This window comes from Myotis daubentonii, chromosome 2 (genome assembly GCF_963259705.1).
Source record: "Myotis daubentonii chromosome 2, mMyoDau2.1, whole genome shotgun sequence".
Lineage (NCBI taxonomy): Eukaryota > Metazoa > Chordata > Mammalia > Chiroptera > Vespertilionidae > Myotis > Myotis daubentonii.
In genome coordinates this window covers 207,493,792-207,513,454 of record NC_081841.1, presented here as the reverse complement: position 1 = coordinate 207,513,454, position 19,663 = coordinate 207,493,792, and the positions used below count along the sequence as shown (strand labels likewise).

The following is a 19,663-nucleotide window of genomic DNA, read 5'->3' as shown; positions in this document are numbered from 1 at the left end:
CTGAATAATCTATTCTTAATTTATTCTCAAAATTAATGTCTTTGTAGAAAGAGTCCTAGCTCTTTCACTTTGACATTAATCTGTTAACGAAGCACAAATTTAGCTTAATCATTAATTAAGTTAATATGTAGATAAGCACAAATAACTTATCTATATATTAACTTAATTAATGATTCTTTAACCAACTTAATCTAGGAAAGCAATTCTTTGACATCTTAAAGATAATTCTTTATAACATTAATAATCTGCTCTAGTTGTTTGAGGTTCAGAAACCCCTATAGAATTAGATTAATCCATGAAATTGCCCTAGTCCTTATTCTTTTATGGTTCTTCCTAACAGTGGCTTGGGAATGGAGGAAGATTAAAAGAAAAAAGTCAAAAAACAAACTAAAAGATCTGATTCAGATAGCTCAGTCATGCCACTAGTAATGCCGTCACCTAAGCAAAGGCTCCAACCTGTTCCCTTATACCCACACCCTTTAGGCTTCTGTTGTGATTTATTTCCCTTTGAGGTTGCCACTGGTGGTCCTTTCCAAGCTGATTTCACCTAGGTAGATATCTCAGACAGATGAGAAGATGGCAACATGAGTCACAAATGATAATTTCCCTCAAAGTGTTCTCTCTGACTCCATCGCATCCCTCAATAGAATCTTACTACGCTTTTCCTGATCTTTCTTTTCCCCCCAATACTCTACCCAACCCTGATACCTTACACAACACACAAGGAATTTGGAAGATTTCTAATATTAGTTGACTTGATTTGAACATCCAAGAATAGTAAGCAGTCATGCCCAAATAACTCTAGTAAATAAGAAGCTTTAGCTATTTCTATGAGCAACAGTATTTTCATTAGTATATGTCTATATTATAGAGAATTTAGAATGAGTAACCAACATAATTTACAAAAATGTATATGATTGTGTGGGCTTTTTTCAAAAGTTTGTGAGTAGGAAAAAAGATTGCTAAAAAATATTGACAATAAAAGCTTGAAGCAACACTAGGAAAATGGCCCCATGCAAAAAACAACAACACAAAAACAAACAAACAAACAAAAACAACAACAACAAAATGAAACAAAAACTTATTCTCTGCCCAAACTGCAAGCCTGCCTCATTTGATTTGGTTCCTATTTTTTTCCTATACTCAGAAGTAGTCTTCCAAAAATATTCTCTAATGTGTCTCCTGAAATGTCTAACCACAAATAATTTATTAGTATGTTACAATGGATTTGTCCTGGACAAGAGAAGTATAACTTTTTCTAAGAATAATTCATTGGAAAGTCGTACATATGTATCAGTGCTCATTGATGTTGTACTTCCTTTTCACTGCGCCTTGATCCAAAGGGTATGCATTTAATATTCATGTCAAATGCTTTCTTGGCAGTTGGTTAGTATCTTCCCAATGAAGAGACCATTGATGGTGCAGAACAGAACTTCTCTTTCCCCTTAAGTAGAAGACTGCCTATTATTCAGTGTCCTTTTTGTCACATGGAAGAACAGGGCACTTCTTATTCTTTCCAAGAAATGGCCTTTTAGATTCATAACAACATGTTCTGTTCCTCAGGAAATAAAAGAAGATCGAGACAGGGCGCGGCTTGACTCCATGGTGCTGCTAATTATGAAACTGGACCAACTTGACCAGGACATTGAGAACGCTCTCAGCACCAGCTCCTCTACATCCAGCACGCCAACCAACCTGCGGCGGCACGTCCCTGTGAGCCTTCCGCTTTCCACTTCTGTTCCCATGGGCATGCTATCGCTTTACTTCATCAGTCCCTCTTACACATGAAACATCCTTAATGGCAGCATCTACCCACATGCGACCCTAAACATGTTCCATAAAACTCACTCAAATACTTCTGTGTTTCATGCAGAGTCATAAGAGAAGGGTGTGATTCAAACGAAAATTGGTTATTATTAGTTAGACAAAGAGGTTCGCTCTGGGAAATTATGCTTCCTAAGTGATTAAATCCTCTTCATACGGTTGTTTCCCTAATTATCAGTATTCAATGATATGCTATAAACACAAATAGCAATGTTATGTCTATCTTATTTAGTATTTTATTTCCAGTGCCTACAAATTTACATTTCATGTAGAAGATTATAAATATTTGCTGCATGGATGAATGGGTGGATGGATGAATGGGTGGATGGGTGGAGAGACCCATCCAGAATACTAAAGGAAAGAATTTAGATCAATTTGAAAATACTCTAAAACTAACTCAGTGAAATACAATAAGTAGGACAGAGGTGATTATTTTGTCCTATTGTGTATTAATTTTACATAAGATGTACACTCCTCAGAGATTCCGACACTCAAAATTTGAAAGACACAGATTCTGGACTGACTATACACTTAGCATATTTAATATTAGTTCCATATTAAATGGCTTGTATTTTGGAAATTAGCAAATGTGATATAGATGTATTTATAATTAAGCCATGCATTTCTTTTCAATTAATCTGTTATTTTCATTATGCAATGATGGACACATTAAGTCAAGAAATTATGCATTTACCTAAGAGAAAAGGGATAGACAATTCTATATATAAATTTGAGCACCTTTCAAAATAGAACTGTTCTATATCAAATCTTTTCATTAGTATACAGTAGTTCTACAATTGATTCTGTAGTTATTCAAGACTCAGTCTGACTGTGGGACAGAATATTTCAAAGTCAATAAACAAATTAAAATAATCTTTAGTATTATTTTAGTATATACTGTATATTATTATAAGTTTTTTACATATATTAACATATTATTCCTAATAACATTTTTCAAGTGAGTAAAAAGTATGGAGAAGTTAGTAATTATATGTATCAGAGACGGGATACAAACTCAGCCAGTCTTAATCCAGAGCCATGTCATATGACCACTACACTATACTGTTTGCTCTTGCTGACTATAATGGAAATCTAATAGCTTGAACAAAAAAAAATAATTAAAAGTGAATATGAAATTAAATACTTCGACCAGAAAGCCAGTAGGAATGGCATTTTTATTTTTGCCTATAACCTTCTGGATAATTTTTTTGTATCCTTCAGGATTCATCTCAAATATTTTCTTTACAGTGAAGTCTTCCCTAAATCTCCTCTGTCTTCCCAGACATCAATTATTTCATCCCTGGTGGAAATACAATGAAAGTAATCTGAAGACCAATAAGAAGGGATGTTTAAACTTGTTTACATATGAAGGGTATATAGAAGTATCATACTCATGTTCATAAATATTTTTAAAGCCAGACATAACCATATTTTTCAATAGGAGGTCCTTAATCCTTAGTACTTCTTTGCTATTAATGTAGGCATAGAACACATTTTCTCTTTTAAAATTGTCTGGTGTGAATTGTTCATCTCTTACTATCTCTTTATTCTCTCTACTTTTCCCTCTACATTAAACTTTCCTCAATCCCCAAATATGTAGGAGAAAATCCATAGCTCATATTTCTGCTAAATACAACTCCATATTGTTGTCTTCATGTCGGAGAATAACATAGCCCTTACCTGTTAGACATGTTCCTTTGTTGACTAGTAAAGACAAAGAAAAACAGGAGCAAATGTGGGTGATGATTTTGGAATTTGCCCATCTCTACATCTTCTACCTCTCTTTAAAGTATAAATTGGATTTTGTATTATATGTCATAGAATATCACCACCATTGCCTAATAAGGGCTCATTCTGTAAATCAAGATCTACTTCCAAGTATTCCGTTCAACAGATACATGGAAAAGGCAAAATAATATAGAAGAAACATTATGAACGTTGGGACCTGCAGGCCTGGGTCCAAAGGGCAGTTCTACAGCTAAATGTCTGAGAACACAAGAAAATCCTTTAATTTTTTTTTTTACCTTCACGTTTGCGTGAAAAAGGAGATATTGTTTCCTACCTAATGGCCTGTTGGGAGGAGCCAATGAAAGAACGTATGTAAGATGCATTGCACAGGTCTGGCAGAGAGTACAACTGGGTGTTTGTTAATTCCCTTTCCTTCTCCCATGTACTCACTCATACCAGACGCTGGCTAAAAATGAATAAAATTTATCCTGTAGCCCTCAAAACTTCTTTTTGGTCTAATATGGGTTTTTTTTTAGGTCATCCCTTGTTTTTTTATTTCTGTTCCTTGGTATTTAAAGCTAATTTTAAAATTCTCTCATCGCCAAAATATTTTCCACAGGCGCTTTCCATTACTTTTGATAATTGTGCCATGGACTAAAGAGATTATAACAGAATGATTATGACCTTGATTGTCCACCAAGAAGCACTGTCCCAGATTCAGAGAAACTCCCTCTGCCGCACCCTCATACTGCACTGTGAACTTACAGTTTAGCAGGGCGGACAAGACTTGCAATGAAACAGCGAGCTCAGACTGAGATTCCTTATGAGAAAATGCTGGAGCGAATTCTACTTCTAATAAAATATTTAAAGAATAATATAGGCTGGAATCTTTAAGAATGTCTGCAAGGTGAAAAATATATATTAAAATAAGGGTAGAGGTAAAGACTTAAAGGAGCTCTCTTGATAGAGCCTAACAAGTTGGGGTCGAATAGATCTGAGTTTAATGCCAGCTCCGACACAGAATGTGAACTTGGTCAAGTTAGTTGTCTTAAGCCTCGGCTTCATCATCTGTCAAGTAATAATGATAACTTACCTTCTACATAGAGTTGGTGAAATTGAGGCAGAAAATAGCTGTAACGTATTGTCTTTAAAAGATAAAACATATAAATGGTAGATTTTTAAAGAATTGTCATTTAACTTCAGAATTATTGTATTGTTAGAAAGATACAAAGTTACCTTTTTATTTATCTAATCAATTCATAAACAAGGTAAAATTAATGCGAAAGATTTCTGATGGACATGAAGGCTGAATGTAAATGACTTATACTAGTAAATTACCTGCTACTTATGCATTTGAAGTTTATAGATTACCTGCTCTTTGTGACTATTCATTTAATGTTGACTCAATTTTAAATTTTAATTAATATTTCTCTTATGGTAAACTGTTGTCTTTTCCATGCAAAAAAAAGATAATTGATTATCACTGATCTAAAATTACTCATGGCATAAGAAATTTGGTTAGGGTTATGTGTTTTACACACACATTTAAAGAATATAGATTCCTTTTTGTATTCATTATTGCTGTATATGTCTTTTTTACTTCTTGCATCCCACTTTTTTATTTTCTTTTTTGCAGCTTTATTTAGATACAACCAACATATAATATAGTGTACACTTAGGGTGAACAACATGATAAATTGATACACTTATATATTGCAAAATTATTACCACAATAAGGTTAGTTAACACAGCCATCATCTCATATAATTATAATTGTGTGTGTGTGTGTGTGTGTGTGTGTTGAGAACATTAAAAAGCTACTCTCAGCAACTTTCAAGTATGTAATACAGTATTATTAACTATAGTCACCTTCTGAATATTAGATCCCCAGAACTTATACATCTTACAACTGGAAATAAGTACCCTCTGACCAACATCTCCCTATCCTTCTCCCCTCCCCAACCCCTGTCAATCACCATTCTACTCTGTCCTATGAGTCTGGCTTTTTTTTAGATTCCACATTTAAGTGAGACCATACAGTATTTGTGCTTCTGTCTGACTTATTTCATGGCCTAAAGCTTTCAAGTTCCATCATGTTCTCAGGAGAGGCAAGATTTTCTTTTCTATGGCTAAGTAATATTTTATTGTACATACCTGTATATATGTGATATTCCATTGTATTCATGTGTACATATACATACATATATGTACAAATATCATATCTTCTTTATCCATTCATCTATCATTGGACGCTTAGGTGTCCATTTCTTAGCTATTGTGAATAAGGCTGCAGTGAACATAAGGATGCAAATATCTCTTTAAACAGTGACTTTGTTTTCTTTGGAAGTAGCATTACTGAATCATATGACAGTTCTAGTTTTAATTTTTTTAGAAACCTCCGTACTATTTTCCATTGTGGCTAAACCAGTTGACATTCCACCAGCAGTACACAAGGTTCCCTTTTCTCCAAGACCCCATCAACACTTATTATCATTTGCCTTTCTGATAACAGCCATTTTAACATGTGTGAGGTGATATCTCATTGTGGTTTTGATTTTGCATTTCCTTGATAATTAGTGATGTTGAGCATCTTTTTATGTACCTGTTAGCCATTTGTATGTCCCCTTCACAATCAGCTGTTAAATTCCCAAAGTTGTATATTACCTCTTTCTCTAGTATTTGTTTTCTAAAATCAGGGCCTTGGAAGAGTACAATTGTTACAAAATAATGCAGGATTATAAAAAAATAATAATAATGCATGATTATGGGTGACAATGTCAGTTGTCAGCAACTCTTTAGTGTGTCAGTGTGTATTAGAAGGAAGAGGTGAGAAGGTGCTGGTAGCAGGGAGAAAGTCATGTAGAGAACATGTGCATGTCCTTCATATAAATGCATTTTCTTAATAGGACCTGGAGTCCGGATCTGAGAGCGGAGCAGATTCCATTTCAGTAAATCAGACACCAATACATTTGTCTTCTAACGCCGAGTCCATTGACCTACCATCTTCCACCCCAGTGACCAGTTCTGGAACCAAACCCAAGTCTACCACGGTAAGTTATAAACGATAGCAGTCACTTTCAACATGAAGTGTGGATGATCATCAGGTAAGAGTTCATATTTCATCCATTCAATGTAGAAGAAATACCCTTGGAGTCTTCGTTTCAGTGACATGCTAACACAACCCAGCATATGCTGTTTGTCTTATAAATGATAACACAAGTGCTTCCTGGTTCCAGATTATGCAAAATATGGTATTAAATTTTGTTGCTGGATACTCAGAACTTTAAAGAACCAAGAATGCAAAATCTGAAGGTGGCTATCTTTGCATTATTTTCTTGACCATAGTGCTTATCAGTTGAAAATTGCCTTTCTAAGCTTAGATAGATAGATGTAAAATCACACACATCAAAAATTGTATGTGGTTATTAAATGACGTAGCTCGGCTTAGTGAAGTGCTTGGCACAGAATAAACACTAATGTAAGCTACTATCGTTACTTTGATGATGCTTCATTGACTTTACAGTGCTACCAAAACAAATGAAAAGGAGAATGACCACATATAATATTATAGCACAGTGAATTGTGAATAAAAGACATTTAGCTTTAAGTAAAAAGTTGAACTGCAACAGGAAAGCAGTATTTGACTCTGAAAGGTAACATTTAAGGAGGAAGTAATTACTACTTCAAATATCTAACGTCCCAGCAGCTCCAAAATAACCTTTCCTAGTTTAGTGAAAATCATAGTGTTGTATTATTTTTTTTAAATGCCCATGTTAGCTTAACACAGAGAAATAAGTTTGGGTTCCTTGTTTGCCTGTCTTTAAAATAAAAGACTGAAATAAGACTCAAAAGAGAATACTGTACTCTGAATTTAAAACATAGTGGATATGGTCATTTGCAAGCATATCTAGAGCATTTTTAATGTAATAAATATTTATTGAACACCTACTACCTGCCATGCATTATGAAGATGATAAAGAGTGGGAATAAAACATATTCTCTGTCTTTAAGCAGCTCTCAGTCTAGCAAAAAGAGGTAGGCATGTAAAACAGTGAAATAAAATGACAGCATATCCTATCTAATAAAAGAGAAAAATGGTAATTGGCGTACGATGATACCCTTTTCATTGGCTAATCAGGGCTATATGCAAATTAACTGCCAACTATGATTGGCAGTTAACTGACAACTATGATTGGCAGTTAACTGCCAACTATGATTGGCAGTTAACTGACAACTAAGATTGGCAGTTAACTGACAACAAGATGGCGGTTAATTTGCATATGTAGGCACAATGCAGGGAGGCGAAAGGGAAAGCAGGAAGAAGCCCCCTGCCACTGACAGTGATCGGAAACCCAGGGGGGAGCTAAGAGCTGGGGGGCAGGGCAAAGGCGGCCCCGGGGCCGCCTTTGCCCTGCCCCCCAGCCATGATCGGAGAATCAGGCGCCTTTGCCGCCCTGGCCAGTGATAGCAGGAAGTAGGGGTGGAGCCAGCGATGGGAGCTGGGCACAGTCGAAGCTGGCAGTCCCGGGAGCTAGGGGTCCTTTGCCTGGGCCTAAAGCGAAGCCCACGATCGCGGGGCCGCTGCAGCTGTGGGTCCCTGCTGCCCGAGCCGGACACCTCTGCCGGAGGCCTCAGGCCTGGTCAAGGGGCCGATCCGGTGATTGGTGATCGGAGGGTGATGAGGGTCAACTCCTCTGGCCGAGGCATCAGGCCTTGGCGGGGGGCGGAGCCGGGATTGGGGGGAAATGATGGTCCCCTTGCCCAGGCCTGAAGCCTGGGTCAGAGGCGTCAGGCTTGGGCGGGGGTGGAGCAAGCGATCAGAGGGAGATGGGGGTCCCCTGCCCAGGCACGATTCCTGGGCCAGAGGTCTCAGGCCTGGGCGGGGGCCAGAGCCAGTGATCATGGGGAGATGGGGGTCCCCTGTCCAAGCCTGACACCTCTGGCGGAGGCGTCAGGCCTGGGCAAGGGGCCGATCAGACGATCGGAGGGTGATGGGGGTCTATGCCTCTGGCGGAGGCGTCAGGCCTGGGCAAGGGGCCGATCCTGCGATTGGAGGGTGATGGGGGTCAATGCCTGAGGGCTCCCAGTATGTGAGAGGGGGCAGGCTGGGCTGAGGGACACCCCCCCCACACACACCCAGTGCACGAATTTCGTGCACCGGGCCCCTAGTCTATATATATAAAAGGCTAATATGCTAAGTATCCCTCCTACCCTCCGACCAGTCGCCATGACACACACTGACCACCAGGGGGCAGACACTCAATGCAGGAGCTGCCGAGCTGCAGTGACTTGGCAGCAGTGGTTCTTGGATGACACACCCCAAAACCAGAGAGAAGGGAGCCCAATTCCTCGCGGGTCCACGCAATTGCACCTTTGGCTGTGAGTTATGTTGTTGCTGGAGCACTGTCAGCCCCGAATCTGGTTTCCTGCACACTTGCATTTGCGTTCTACACCCTTTATGACAACAACTTTGCAGAGTGCCCTCTCGCACTTCAGGACCCCTTGGGGGATGTCAGAGAGCCGGTTTCGGCCTGATCCCCACAGGCCAGGCCAAGGGACCCCACCTGCCCACCTGCCGGAGGGACCCGGCTCACTCCACAGACTCTGGGGAGGGACTGCAGGAGGTTGGCTCCAGGGTGTATCCAGCCCATCTTGCCCAGTCCCATCCTGCCAGCAACCTTCTAATTAATTTCATTTCAAGGTGCACAAATCCATGCACTGAGTCATTAGTACTGAAAATAAAAGAAACCAATGATATACTACACAATGCTATTTTGGGGTACACTGAAAAAATAGTATTAAAAATGATGTGTACCAACAGGCTGACTTCAATGAAATGGTGTGCTTCTTTTTTCTAATGGGTAAAGAAGGTTAAAATGCAAAGTTATAATATGAAACTCGGTGATCTCATTTTACCACTTGCTTATTAAGGCAAAAGATAAAAAGCCACTCAATGGTTTTAACATGAAGGTTTGAGAAACATTGGATCATTGGCTCTTTTAAGCTTGGAAGGAAGTGTGGCACTGACATATAAGAAGAAAATCTAAAAGAAGGTAAATTACCTTTTAAAGGTATATGCAAAGAGCAGTTCTCTTCACTCTGATATTTATTGCATGTTCCTCTTTGCTTTAGAACTAGAGGCCCGATGCATGAAATTCGTGCAAGAGTAGGCCTTCCTTCCCCCGGCTGCTGCCACCGGGGACCTTGGCTTCCTTCCAGCCACCTGCAGGCATCTGAAAGCTGGGCTTGCCTCGCAGCCCTGGCTTTGTCCAGAAGGTCCTCTGGAAGGATGTCCAGAAGGACATCTGGTCTAATTAGCATATTATGCTTTTATTATTATAGATAATTACCATTGGTACCCACTATTTCTCCCTTGAAACATACATGCAGTGTGTCCCAAAAATATGTCAACACACTTTAACGGCTGAGAGCTACACATGCTCTTACATTTTGAAAATGAAATGTATGCTGGCTTTTTATTCAAAGTGTGTCTATACTTTTTTGAGACATGCTGTATGTAGAGTGTGGTCACCTTATAATTTGTTATAATTTATACAACTCTGTGTATATTTTCTTAGTCTGCCTTTAATAACTGCGTGTTCATAAATGTGGTCAATATATTTCCATTAAAATATATACATGATTCCCTGGCCAGTGTTGCTAAGTGGTTACAGCATTGGCCCATGCACTGAAAGGTCACAGGTTCAATTCTCACGCATGGACACGTACCTGGGTTGTAGGTTCAATCCCCAGACTGGTAAGGGTGCAACCAATTGATGTATCTCTCTCACATCAATGTCTCTCTTTCTCTCTCTCTCTCTCTCTCTCTCTCTCTCTCTCTCTCTCTCTCCCCCTTCCTTCCCTTCCACTCTCTCTAAAAATCATTGGAAAAAAATCCTTGGGTGAGAATTAACTATATATATATATACTAGTATACACATAAAAAATAGTATATATTATTTTTATAGAACCATCTTTGGTAAAGTTTTGAAATGAAAAACATAAAACCATCAGTTTTCCAAAGACTTTAACCACTTAGAGTATTTTATAATGAGTTTTTATTCATGTTTTGCCATATCAGTTGACCAGACTATTCATTCTCACAGGCAAAATTTAAAAAACCCTTAAATTAGTTATTGAACAGAAACATTTTTTCATGTACCGCAAATCAAATATTTACTGAAAAGTTAATGAAATTGGATGTGAGTGTGTATTCAGCTGTTCAGGCGTGAATTGTTACCTGGGCACACAATCACAGCTGCACAGTGATGCCACAACTCACTAGACAGTGAGCAGTGAGAGTCGTTACATAATTGACTTGTACTCCAAGCACACTCTTCCACTTCAAGACAGCCAAACACTGCTCACCATGTCTAGATCAATACCGCAGGTAGAGATAGACAACTAGACATGCAACCCCGCCCAACTCCTGAGCTATAATTTTGTAAAATCATCTAGCCAGCCATGAGAAGTACCCAGAAAAAAAACACTCCACTGTCAAATGCAACTGACTTTTAGGAACTGTCTTAAAGAAAATGGCTTATAACGAAAGTAGCTTGAAAAACAGGCTTTTATTTTGGGAGAAGGGTTGCTTTAATTTGTGTGTGTGCATTTTATTTTTTGTTGTTATTTGTGTTATTCTTTTGAGCACTCCCTTTTTACTACCATTTGAAGATAAGTTGGGGGCCATGGATCAATTTTATATTTTCAGTTGTTCCTGAGTTTCAATATTAGAATGGAAAATTTTACCTATTTTATGAGAGATTAAACAGATACTTTTCCCCTCGATTTTAAGCTCAGAGAATAAATAATGTTTAACAGCAATCTGAATACTTCAGGGAAACTCTACAATGCTGTTCTTTTTGTCCTGAACTAAAATGTCAATTTTAATATTAAGTAGAAACATTAAATTCTAAGGACATCTACTTCTAACACCCACCTAAAATGAACTAACCTTCTGCTCCAAAATGTCACATTTTTACAGAATGCTTACTTTCATTTCAGAGTTATTTAATGTTATATTTGATTTGCTGCTGTGCAGTCTATTTATAACAGTGACTAACTACCAGAAATATTTGGCTTTCCTTTTGTGTGTAGGCTCTCTGGGTTTCTAAGTGCCTGTTTTTCAATAAGGTTTCTTCTTTTATATTACTAAGATGGGACCAATGACTAATCTTCAGATTTTCCATATATACCATACATACGTACGTATATGTATATATACATACATACATACACAGGGGTAAGCAAAAGTGGTTTAACAATAATACAATCCTATATAATAAAAGCCTAATATGCAAATCGACCAGTCGCTATGGCATGCACTGACCACCAGGGGCAGACGCTCAACTCAGGAGCTACCCCCTGGTGGTCAGTGTGCTCCCACAGGGGGAGTGCTGCTCAGCCAGAAGCCAGGTTTATGGCTGGCAAGCAAAGCAGTGATTGCAGGAGCCTTTTCCACCTCAGAGGCAGCACTAAGGAGCAGCGAACCCAGCTTCTGGCTGTGCCAGGCACATGGCTGGTGAGTGCAGTGCCAGTGGCAGGAGCCTCTCCTGCCTCCGCTGCAGGTGGGCAGTAAGGAGCAAGGGGTCCCAGACTGCAGGAGCCCCAGACTGTGAGAGGGATGTCTGACTGCAGGCTTAGGCCTGATCTCTCCGGAAATCAGGCCTAAGCCGGCAGGAGAGTGCAGGCTGGGCTGAGGGACAACCCCCGCCTCCCCCCCCCCCCCCGCCACAGTGCACCAATCTCGTGCACTGGGCCTCTAATAATCAATCAATAAATAATAATATATGAATAAACTCTGTGTTTTGAGATTTCACAACTGGAATCCTGCTTTTGCCCACCCTTGTGTACATATGTATGTGTATCATACTGAAAATTGAGTGTTAAAGTAGAATTCTGATATATTTCACACAAAAATTACGAAGTTAAAAGGTGGGATATCCACTACCAAAAAACACATTCGGAAAAAAAAAAGATCTAGTGCTTCATGTCAAAAAGTTCATCAATTGTTCTAAATTCTTTGCTTGTTCCCTTGAGGCAGTCTTATAACCCTTCATACTAGATGCTTCTGCAAACAACCCAGAAGTAGTCATATCACTTTACATAAAGTGCTTTTATTCACTGACATCTCTCTGGGCCTGGTATTTAGTTGCTTGTGTTGTTCCTGTATGAATTAATATAGGGTGGTTACATGAAAGATTTGAAAGTTCGGCACTAAAACCCCAGCGGTTCTAATGTTCTTGTTCTTGTTTTTCTTAAGAACACTGATAAGTGTAGGTGTTCCCAAAATCACTATTAGTCATGCATTTTGAAAAAAAGAAACAAAATCCTAGATAAGAAAAACAACGTATTTTAAGTTGTAAAATAAGTTATTGGAGGAACAGGGAGAGTCTAGCATTTTGCTGTGTAGAATGACTGAAAGCATCATTAAGAGCATTACATGTTTTTAATTTAGTCTAAATCCCCTCCCCCCCCAAAAAAAAATTCCTTTAGTTTCTTGTGATAGAATTCTGATAACAGTGATGAGACCCTCAATCATCTGGGCATGTTGAAACCACAGCTAGACACAGTAGCTTTGAGTATATCCTAAGCTACCTAAAGCAATGTTGAAATCTATTGGCATTCATATCAGAATGTATTGAGTAATGGAATTATAAAATAATTGAAGGCATCAAAAATAGCAGAAGGTATTAACCTTCATTATTATAATTGCTACCAGGTTAAGAAAAAATAAAAAAGAATAGACAGATAGATATACTTTATTCCAGCTCAAGGTGTCAACAGTAGCTCAAATTCCACCCCTAATCTTTTCATCATTACCACCCAGATAGCGATGGATAAATAAAGGGGGAAACATCAGATTATGGAGAAGCAGGAGCTGAGGGCAGGCAGGATGGCACACAGCCAGAGACTGCCAACATTTTTAAAGGGTGCTTCAGAGTGAATCCTGCCGGGAGGCTGCTAGAGGGTCACCAAAACAAAGCCTCAAGAGTTTGCCCTGACTGCAAGTTTATGGTCACTTCTGATAACGTTAAAAAGAAAAGGCCCCAATGCCACAGACAACCTAACACTGGTCCATCCAGGTGTTCACATGCCAACAGTGTGGCTTCAGAACCGATATAAATTGGTTTGAGATATTATTATGTCAGAAACAAATAGCGCTAATGTTTGCATTCTCGAGGTACACAAGAACAGTTTCATTGAAGAATATGAACGTATGGGAATTGTTTTCTCTTTATCTTCATGCTGTCCTAGAGCACCATCACTTGAAAAATATCAATATTCATGACTATTCTGAGTATTTAATGACAAATTTATATGCTGGGGTTTTTTTAATCAATAGATCATATCCTTTACATTGTTGTTGCCACTGTCACTTTTTGGTGATTCTCTATTCTTTCCATTTTAACAGTTTGTAATTCAGATGACTTCTGGATTGGCACTGAGCATGGCATAGGTTATATTATTTTAACATCATTTTCTAAATCATTCACCCACCATGGCTTTTGTGTGTGTGTTTATATGCATATATGTGTGTGAGTATATTAAGTATACATATATGTTGTGTGTGTATACATATATACATATATATATCAGATTATATGAATGAATAGATAATATAGATGTAGATAGATATAGATACAGAGACAGAGGCAGAGACAGAGATAGAGATAATATAGATATAGGCTTTTGGAAAATAACATCAAGAAATGGATATACCCTGATATCATTTTCCAAAATCCCGTGTAGAATAATTCTTAATTATATACATTTTCAATAAAACCAAATTAGTAATAATTATGAAGTTCTTTTTTAAATTTTTTAATTTCAGTTAGTATTTAATATTATATTACTTTCAGGTGTACAATGTCTTGATTAGACATTATATAACTTATAAAGTGATTCCCCCAATAAGTCCAGTACCCGCCTGGCACCACAGATAGTTATTACAATGTTATTGGTCATATTTGCTCTGCTATATTGTACATCCCCATGACAATTCTGTAACTACCAATTTGTACTTCTTCATCCCTTCACCTTTTTCTCTGCATACCCCAAATTCCCCTTCCATCTGGCAAACATCAGTTTATTCTCTATATCTATGCGTTTGTTTCTGTGTTTATTTGTTTTGGTTTTTAGATTTCACACATAAGTGAAGTCATACAGTATTTTTCTGTCTAACTTATTTCACTTAGCACAAAATTTTCTAGGTCCACCCATGTTGTCACAAATGGAAAGATTTTATCATTTTTATGGCCAAGTAATAGTTCATTGCATATATGTACCACCTCATTCTCTTTATCCAGTTGTCTATCAGTGGACATTTACTTTGTTTAGGTAGCTCTTATATATTCATATAATTATTATTCAATATACATTTTAATAATATATTTATTACTTTTATATCGTATTTCATAATGTCACATGTGGGAATTGAAGAAAATAACATAGTAAAGGAAATACAGACATGCAGAATTTTTTAAAAAACTGTTTAATAGTTGCCCTAGCCGGTTTGGCTCAGCAGATAGAGTGTCGGCCTGCAGACTGAAGGGTCCCAGACTCAATTCTGGTCAAGGGCACATGCCTGGGTTGTGGGCTCGATCTCCAGTAGGGGGCGTGCAGGAGGCAGCCGATCAATGATTCTCATCATTGATGTTTCTATTTCTCTCTCCCTCTCCCTTTCTCTCTGAAATCAATAAAAATATATTTTTAAATAGAATGTTTAATAGTTTATTATGGCACATCAAAAAATTAAATAAAATACTGCTTACAATACATGCAAACAAAAATGTAATGGTCTTAGTAAATGCCTTTGATTATAATGTTTCTGAATGTGGCAATGCAACTTTGATATAGCTAAGCAATAATATTAAAGTATGTGGATTTTTAAATAAATATTTGTCTTTTTTCACTAAGGCCCTCATGATTTATGAGAAAGCAAAACAAGGACAACTTTATTGATATTTTTAAAGCAAAACTGATCCACCAGAGAGCTAGAGAAAAATGTTTCTTTAAAAAAAGTCATTCTGTGATTCTTACAAAGAGATAGTTCTTAGAAATCTACGATTCTAAAGCATAGAGGATTTCATTCACATATTCTAGATTTGAAATAATAAAGGAATATGTAATTCATTAACCTTGGGCTTTGAAAAATAGAAACATTTTTGCCATTTGCTTTTATATTCAAAAGAAATTCAAAATTCTGTTGTTGTTAGTGTTAGAAGATCCTGCATCTGTTTCCAATCCATTTACACATTAATTCATGACAGTAGTGTTAGGGAATGGGTTTTCCAATCTCCACAATGACCTCCTCACATAAGCCTCTTCACATTCAATCTAGGAGTTTCACTTTGGCGAGAAAAGTATAATTTGTATCCAGATATACCAATCTGTAATAATACTAAAATATGAGCACCTGGTATTTAAATAATTGTTTGGAGTTGGAAAAATTGTTTTTCTATCTTGTTTGTGTTTAGTTTAAAATAAACTTGTTAATTAGATGTCTGCAGCAGAATTCCTGAAACCAAAAGAAAGATGAGGAAAATGAAACATATGTGAATGATGAGAGAGTTAACATTGACTAGATTCTATTAGGACAAGAAACAATTTTTTAAATCATTTCTGCAACCTAGGATTTGGTCAGATGAATAGTACTTTTGTATGTTATCATCATTACAATGAGAACATTTTAATTTTTCTATGTGCTGATGTTACTTCTCAAATTCAGCTCATACTTCATCCAAGAGAAATAACAACTTCCAGTTATTTTTGGGCAATGTAAGATGGCAAACCAACAGCATGCCACATCACAGCAACCAAGAATATAATTCATAACACTGAGCAGTAAGAGTAACCGGTAAGCCATTTTCACTGAGTCCTCACTTTCTTCATTTCAGACCTAGTTGTCCCAAAATTCAAATTATATATTCAAAATGTTTCCACTTTTGTCTACTTCTCTACTTTGATTCTTTGATAATTCTTCTCCTGGTATTTGATGGTTTCTACACTCACTTCTTAGAGACAGTTGAAATGTTTAACCGGGGATTGCATGTGATATTCAATAGCAGTTACACAGAGTTTACATAGAAGATCTTCTTGACCATAGTTTTGAGCTTTTGACCACATACCAGATTTATAAATGACAAAATAACCAAGTACTCGAGTATTCTGAATATCATACATGTAAAATAGTTGGCGTCATGAGAATATGAAAGTATGGGAATTGTTTTCTCTTTATTTTCATGGTGTCCTAAGACACCATCACTTGAAAAATATCAATAATCTTGATTATTCTAAGTATTTAATGACCACTTTATGTGCTTTTTTTAATCATTAGTTCATATTCTTTAGATTATTGTTGCCACTGTCACTTTTTGGTAATTCTCTATTCTTTCCACTTTAACAATTTGTTATAATCCAGGTGACTTCTGGATTAGTAAACTCTTTCAAAGAAAAAATCAACTAGTGTTTATGAAAATGTCTCCAAGTTCTTCTTTACCATAGATTGCTTTATCCATTTTATTTTGTTATTTTTCTGTTCATTCATTTCGTGGGTTTTTTTTAAATATATTTTTATTGATTTCACAGAGGAAGGGAGAGGGAGAGAGAGAGATAGAAATATCAATGATGAGAGAGAATCATCAATCAGCTGCCTCCTGCATGCCCCACACTGGGGATAAAGCCAAAAACCAGGACATATGGCCTGACCAAGAATCGAACTGTGACCTCTGGTTCATAGGTCAACGCTCAACCACTGAGCCATGCCAGCTGGCCTGTTCATTCATTTTAAAGGCCTATCCTTGCATTCATACCATAGTAACTACTGAATGAGCATTTACCAAATTAGTCATAATGTGAAATGCAGATAATCAAACAAACAGGCAATAATCTATAATAATAAAAGGGTAATATGCTAATTAGACCAGACATCCTTCTGGGCGTCATTCCAGATGTCCTTCCAGACGAAGCCGGGGCCGGAGCAAAGCCGCCAGGGTCCCAGGTGCCTGCCGGTGGCCAGAGGAGGGAAGCCCAGGTCCTGGGTGCTGAAGGGAAGCCAGTGCTGGCATCTGGGGGAAGGAAGGCCTACTCTTGCACCAATTTTTGTGCATCGGGCCTCTAGTAACTGAATAAATCAGTTTTATTCAGACTGTGCATTCTGGAATACCTCTTCCTACCCAGAACTGCTTTCCTCCACCTACCCCAGCCAATTTATTTTCTTTTATCTCTTTTATATATTGGCCATCCGAATAAGGTCTTCTTTGTTTAATCCATAGCATAAACTTTATTGAAACCCTAGACTAAAAAGAATGATATGAGCAAAAAAAAAGTTTTAGAATTTTGTTGTGCGTCCAGGCGGCCTCTGATATATGTCTACTTCATTCCCAAGAATATCCTGGTGAAGCTGCCCCAGAACTTCCCTGCTGCCAAGGCTACATAATCATTCCTAAAGCTTCATCCTCACTGAGTCCTGAACTCTAGGGGCAATGGAAACAAAAAAATGAGAGAAAGCAGACTTGATCAGAACGACTCAACTCAGCCCAGGTTTCAGCTCCGCTGGCCTACGTCATTTAATGCCATCCTTCAGCACAGGATAAACCACATTACTCACTAATTGCTTTAAAGAATATTATTCTAGTGGATTATCCATAATTCCATTTGCTGTATAAATTGGAAGACACATTACAAGGACATGAGCTATATTCTCCCCTGTGCATATTTTCAAATCAATTAAAGTTGTTACTAAGGCACATAAAGGAAGTTCTCTTACTTTTTCTGGAATTAAGGACTTCCAATAGTGTTATAAACAAATAAAAACATGTAAGCAGATTTCTGAACTTAAAATAGATTTCTGATAAGAGCACAGAGGTTTTTAAGGCTTGTAAACAGCCAAATTGATTTATTTTATAAACAGATTAAATTTATTTCTTTATATATAAATATTCTCCATGGAAGAATATCATTATGCTTTTTTCATTGTGCCTTTATGCAATGCATTTTATAGTGCACAAGAACAATTTCTCCTCCCCAAAAAGATATTTTAGAGAAAATTCTGACACATTTAATACCTTTCTGGATCATAAATTTTATTACCATATGGTATTTTCAAATATTATTTTTTACTCCAAAAAAAATTAATACACCATTGTCTTAAAATTCTATGGCCTTTAGATAATTGTTGAATTTTTCAAAGTTTTTTGTTTATTTGCATGTTTTGTTTCAATAAAAATAATAGTCCAGTTAGGTCCTTCTAATTACTAAGTTGTTTAGAGGCAGTTGTTTAGAACATCTTACACCTTGAAAAGGATAATATCCCAAAACAAGTTGACACTGATTCGAGTAGTGTCATCAAAACTTTAAAGAACACAAAACATGGTAATTTTATTATCTTGCTTTTTGTTTACATGTTTGCTTTCTTGTTTTGTTTCTTTTTTTTCCTATCAGAATGCTGCCATCTTCTGGTCAAATTGTATATCACTTCACACCCAAAATAGATCCACAATTTGAAGCAATTTAAGTTTATATAAATTCACTTTTTATCATTATAAGTCACCTATGTAAGGTTTGTGCCTCCAATGTTCCAAAAATAGAGAGCTTTAAATGACTTTTCAGAAACTTTAAGAAGTTAAATTCCCAGAAGATGTTTCAGGACTTGTAATGCTACCAACATATGTTTACTGCACAGGCAATGCTTATGATAATAGATAAGGCGAAGTACCTCTAGGGAATATTTGTCTTTGTTCTATTTCTGTTGGAATCTATGGCTGCGCATAGTGAAGCAATTTTGACATGTAGTTGCTATCTTCATTTCTACAAACCTTTAATTTTCAAAGTGGTTTACCTTGAAAGAATTTTTTATAGTATTTTATTTTTTAAAAACCTTATTTAATGTTCTCCTTATGACAAAAAAGGGTTATTGTGGCTAACACCTGTCTTCTTGTCAGAGTAGTTCATATTTGTAACTTCTGTTAGAATTATTTATTAAAGGATATATCATTTAAAGGGCTAGCTTTGATATACATGAATGTGATTACTTCCTACTTCCAGATTATGGCTTTTTCCTTTTAATTAATTTATTACACAAAAATGAGAGCTCTTGCCATGCTCCAGT

At 37.1% G+C, this 19,663-nt stretch overlaps 1 protein-coding gene across 10 annotated transcripts in view; it reads left to right on the top strand.

Moving 5' to 3' along the window:
- DLC1 (DLC1 Rho GTPase activating protein) overlaps positions 1–19,663 on the top strand; it is a 377,601-nt gene that overhangs the window by 90,807 nt on the left and 267,131 nt on the right. For all 10 annotated transcript variants that reach the window (XR_009451414.1, XR_009451415.1, XR_009451413.1 and 7 more), the window contains exons 3-4: positions 1,564–1,713; positions 6,459–6,602. Coding sequence is in view for 7 of the 10 variants with exons in the window: in XM_059685536.1 (XP_059541519.1) it covers positions 1,564–1,713; positions 6,459–6,602 (294 nt within the window). In the remaining 3 variants the exon portion in view is untranslated. The remainder of the gene's footprint in view (positions 1–1,563; positions 1,714–6,458; positions 6,603–19,663) is intronic.